We start from the raw sequence: 2686 nt of genomic DNA, 5'->3' as shown, positions 1-2686 counted from the left end.
GAAATATAATATAATTAAAGTAATTATATAAATATTGATTACTCACGTTGCACGCTCCTCTGATCTCCGAAGGATCGTGAGCACAGATGTGAGTCTCATATATAGCGGTGACACCTTCGTATGCATTCTTGCAGACGGATTGTTCCGATATCTGAATTGTCGCCTTCTGAAGGATCTCTGGGAAATCGCCCATATACTTTGGAAAACAGATCACGTATAGAAGTTAAATCAGTAGCTTTTCGAAATTAATCTTCTGCTCGTTTGCACATAGATAATCAACACCACCAGAAAATTATTCTTTGGTATTACAATTGGGTCGAAACGAATGGCTGCAGTTGAGACGAATAAATGAAAATGCTTTTAGGACAAAAAGCTTGAGACTTACGTTGATTCGACCCCATCCTGACACTACGGCTGGCGACTTAGCAGGAACTACTTCGTTTTCTTTCGGTAATGGAACGACAGCAATGTTTTTGCCCAACTTGAATGGTGTCTTTACCTGCAGAATACGAAAATTGTTTTATACAAACTTGAACAATGACTTCTTACCTTTGTTCAAGCTTTTATCGTGAACATCGTTGTTCGGAAGTATAGGATTGTCGAGAAATTCCGAAAAGAATTTCGTTTACGTCTCGGTGTAGATTTAAAGCAGGGATAATGTTAAATGAATAAGATATTTTTGCATATTATTATCAGCTAGTTACAGTACTAGATTCTATCCCTTTCGGGAAACTCGTGTTTTGGAAGTTTTAGTTTTAAAACAATACGGTAAAAGCGAGTAAGAAAAGGAAGTTTAAAGATTGGTGATAAAAAGATTACTGCAATCTCTTTTGTCATTTACATCGCTTTGCAGATATTACAGAAACCACGATAGTAGTTTAACGGTTGCAAGGAATACGTACCTTGAGCAGAGCAATGTCGTTTCGCCAGGAGTCCCCGGGGTTGTAGTTTTCATGCACAATGATCTTGTCGACCGCGTGCACGTTACGATAATTTTGCTTGTTTATCGTGCCAACGACGACATACACTTCACTTGCTACTTTCCTGTTAACAATAATTATTTGACTTTGTAACACCGCCACGGATGACTGTAACAATCGAAGATTCGACTGAGCAGCATATTACGGAACTTACTCCTCGACGCAATGGGCCGCCGTGAGAACGTAGTTCGAACTGATCACTGACCCACCGCAGATATGTCCCATCTTTGTTTGGAGAGACACCTAATCCGCATCAGAATACATTTCTTCGTAAGTGAACAATAGGATTGTATACATTCGTAATAAAAATGTGTTAGAGTAGGATGTTCCATTCATTTTAAATATGATTTCAAGGTATTAAACATTTCGCTTTTTGATAAAATTATTTTCACTTACCTGGTACGGAAATTCGTCCAACTCTGCGGCTGTGCCATTTATAACAGCTGCAATTGTGAAACGCAATGGTGTTTATGCAAATATAAAATGCAAGAGGCGTGTCTGTGCTTGGATGGGAGTTTCGGTATGTCGATTCTCAACATCCGTCACTTCGGGAACGGTTAAAAACGGCGCCCGATGATTAATGTGTGATACATATATTTTAAAACGTAATAACTATATAATGAAGAGACGCGTGGATATAATGTTATTGCCGGTGGTACAAAAAGTCGTGTTGGTCGACGCGTTGTCGAAATGTAGTGTTCCGTCGTACTTGGTAATTGGTAATGATCTCCGCTCGGTCCCTTTCGGGCCTTTTATTTGTTAACTGGTAGGAAGCTGGAAGGAGAGGTGGCAGAGGAAGTGGAAGGTGAAAATGGAATAACAAGGGAGCATGAAAAATCTGGACACGGGAAATGGTTGAGCCATGCTGCCTGAAGGTTTACGGATTTAATTGCTTTATGTATATAATTAATTATGTATATAATTGCTATATCAGATGTACTTCTCGCTAGAACGGTCGAGGAACCGAGCCCGGACCCATAAAATGGTTGGGCTATGTTGTGTCCAAACAAGGCGGGTTCAGTTAAATTCGTGTTGAGCAGAAATTCGTCTAGTCTGTTAAAGATTCCGCTGGTTTAAACGGCACAAGACGCTGTTACTAATTCTTTTTAATATAATAATTTTAGAAGAGTCTTAATAACATATAAATACGTAATATAATGTGTTAGGTTTTCAACAAATAATTCAAGTAAAAGTTTTGTGAAAGAGAAGAGAACGAATGATACAAATATATTCACCATCAGCCACATTGAACACCCCAAACATACAGATCATAGATAGAACCATGTTGCTTGTGTCAAAGAAATAATGAAACGCAGGCTAGAAATGCAGTGCAGCGAACATTGTTCATATATATCAAATGATTACAATCTATTAGTAACGTTCTTATCTCAATTACAAGAAATTGTTATCGTATCTTCACAGTAGAAATAAATGTTCTCTTACAAGTGCATCTAGTCGTCGAGTGAGCTTTCTTCGATAAGCAGTTCTATTGTTTCTCTGTTTTAGAAATTAAAAAGAAAGTCTGTTCCGCTGATAAGGAATCGCGGAATCAGGCGCGCGACCCAACAGTTTACATTGTATAGAAAACCATCCGTAGCAGGCAGTTCTCTGAAAAGCCATTACTTTACTAACGTTTTATCTGTTTATTTCATTATAACCTACAGCTGCATCCAAATGTTAAACCATTATTACATTCACAGATTTGT

At 38.1% G+C, this 2686-nt stretch overlaps 1 protein-coding gene across 1 annotated transcript; it reads right to left on the bottom strand.

The window, feature by feature from the left end:
* Positions 1 to 46: 46 nt before the first annotated feature.
* On the bottom strand, positions 47 to 2292 carry LOC144477693 (fibrinolytic enzyme, isozyme C-like; the record flags this gene model as incomplete). Its single annotated transcript, XM_078195424.1, has 6 exons — positions 2216 to 2292; positions 1377 to 1423; positions 1135 to 1223; positions 903 to 1044; positions 386 to 499; positions 47 to 196 (listed from the first exon to the last, which is right to left on the bottom strand). Coding segments are annotated over exons 1-6 (591 nt in total), but the record flags the coding sequence as incomplete, so codon positions are not given.
* Between the last annotated feature and the right edge of the window lie 394 nt (positions 2293 to 2686).

Source organism: Augochlora pura, unplaced genomic scaffold, assembly GCF_028453695.1.
Source record: "Augochlora pura isolate Apur16 unplaced genomic scaffold, APUR_v2.2.1 APUR_unplaced_2941, whole genome shotgun sequence".
In the NCBI taxonomy this organism is placed as follows: domain Eukaryota; kingdom Metazoa; phylum Arthropoda; class Insecta; order Hymenoptera; family Halictidae; genus Augochlora; species Augochlora pura.
The sequence above is the reverse complement of the archived record's forward strand: the minus strand, read 5'-3'. Positions and strand labels throughout refer to the sequence as shown.